The sequence below is a fragment of the Entamoeba dispar genome, genomic scaffold, assembly GCF_000209125.1.
Source record: "Entamoeba dispar SAW760 scf_1105229460171 genomic scaffold, whole genome shotgun sequence".
In the NCBI taxonomy this organism is placed as follows: domain Eukaryota; phylum Evosea; order Mastigamoebida; family Endamoebidae; genus Entamoeba; species Entamoeba dispar.
Genome location: NW_001854059.1, coordinates 1 through 1775, shown reverse-complemented (window position 1 = coordinate 1775; position 1775 = coordinate 1). Strand labels below are relative to the sequence as shown.

At 21.3% G+C, this 1775-nt stretch overlaps 1 protein-coding gene across 1 annotated transcript, besides 5 other annotated features; it reads left to right on the top strand.

Annotated features, from left to right (window-relative positions):
• Positions 1-727: a repeat region.
• Positions 728-759: 32 nt separating this feature from the next.
• Positions 760-830: a sequence feature (AT_rich).
• A 9-nt stretch (positions 831-839) lies between these two features.
• Positions 840-974: a microsatellite.
• Positions 853-1018: a microsatellite.
• On the top strand, positions 950-1775 carry EDI_315200 (uncharacterized protein; the record flags this gene model as incomplete). Its single annotated transcript, XM_001736923.1, has 1 exon — positions 950-1775. A coding segment is annotated over one exon (826 nt), but the record flags the coding sequence as incomplete, so codon positions are not given.
• Positions 1128-1159: a sequence feature (AT_rich).

Here is a 1775-nt window from a genome sequence, read left to right as displayed (position 1 = left end):
TGTTTTTTGATCATTTCATTTGAAATGATTCGTTCTTCTTTTTTGTTTGAAATTCTTTAATAGTTTCTTCTATTTCTTTGATTTTATTTTGAAGTGTGTTAATTTCTTCTTTGTTGCCTTCTTCTTCCTTTTTCTCTTCTTTGTCTTGTGTTTTCCCTTATTTTCTTTTTCATTTATTATTCTTGCAGCTTTACATCTATCATTCATTTCTTTGATTGGGTTTTTGTGTTTGATTTCTTCTTCGATTCTTTTAATATCTTCACTTTTCCAATCTTTTGTTTTATCTTTGATTTCTTCTTTGTTTTTCTCTAGTGTTTTCTTCTTTCTTATTGAATATACTTCTTGGAGAATATTATACATTTCTTTACCTTCATACTTTTTAAGTAATTCTGTATTCTCCTTTCTCCCATTTTCTTGTTATTCTTTTAATTTTCATTTTAATTTTATTTTGTTGTTAATAATTTAGGTTTCTTGTTTGTATAATGTTTATTATCATTATATTTACTTTGTTTCTTATTTGTTTTTATTTGTATTCTTCTTTTTCTATTCACTTTTCTCTTGTTATTTCTTTTATCATAATTATTATGCATTTTATTGCTATTGAAGTCCTTTCTTTTCTTTGAACCTGAATACCTGTTTGTTGTTTGATTTTCTTTACAAGACTCTATGGTATTACTCAATAGGCATGGCAACAAAATTTGTTGTATATTCTGCATTGATAAAAGGACATCTAATAATGAATAAAATAACAACAAAATGAAATATTTAATAATTATAATTTATTAAAAATAAAAATAAATAACATTTTATTTTATTTCTTATTATTTAATGTTTTTCATAATAAACATCAATTAATAAAAATAGAATGATGATAAAGAATAAAAAAGAAGAAATTAAAATATAAAAATAAAAGAACTAATAAAAACAACTAATAAATAATAAAACAATAATGAGATTAGGATATAATGAAATAATGATAACATCAATGTATTTTAATGATATTAATGATTTTATTAATTTAGAAATAGGAGTTAAAAGATTTCAAGGAAATATTGAACGATTTCATTTTAATCCAATTCCTTTAAATGAATATTCAAGAAAATTGTTTCCTAATATTGAAACATTTCATATTTATAATAAATATGATAAAATATTTAATGATGGAAGAATATTTAAACAAGTAATATGGTATTTAGTAAATTATTCAACATATTTAAAAGAGAAAGAAGCAGGAAATTCATGTAAAAATATAGAATATACAAAAGAAGATAGAAATAAATATGGAAATACAATACCACCAGAAGTTAAATCACTTAGGTGTAATTGTTTTAGATACTGTGATTCATTGACAACAATTAATATACCAACATCAATTAGTAAAATAGGACATTTTTGTTTTAATAGATGTACATCATTAACAACAATTAATATACCATCATCAATTAATGAAATAGGAGATGCATGTTTTAGAGATTGTTATTCATTAACATCAATTAATATACCATCATCAATAAGTAAAATAGGAAATTGTTGTTTTGGTAATTGTTCATCATTAACAACAATTAATATACCATCATCAATTAGTAAAATAGAAAATAGTTGTTTTTATGGATGTGAGTCATTAAAATCAATTAATATAGAAAATCTACAATTTATTAGTGAAGAAAGAATATTTATGAATGAACCAGTGTTAGTTAGTATTAAAATACCAGATACTCTAGAAATAATCAATGAAAAGAATATTGAAAATAAAGATATTAATGAATTTATTATTC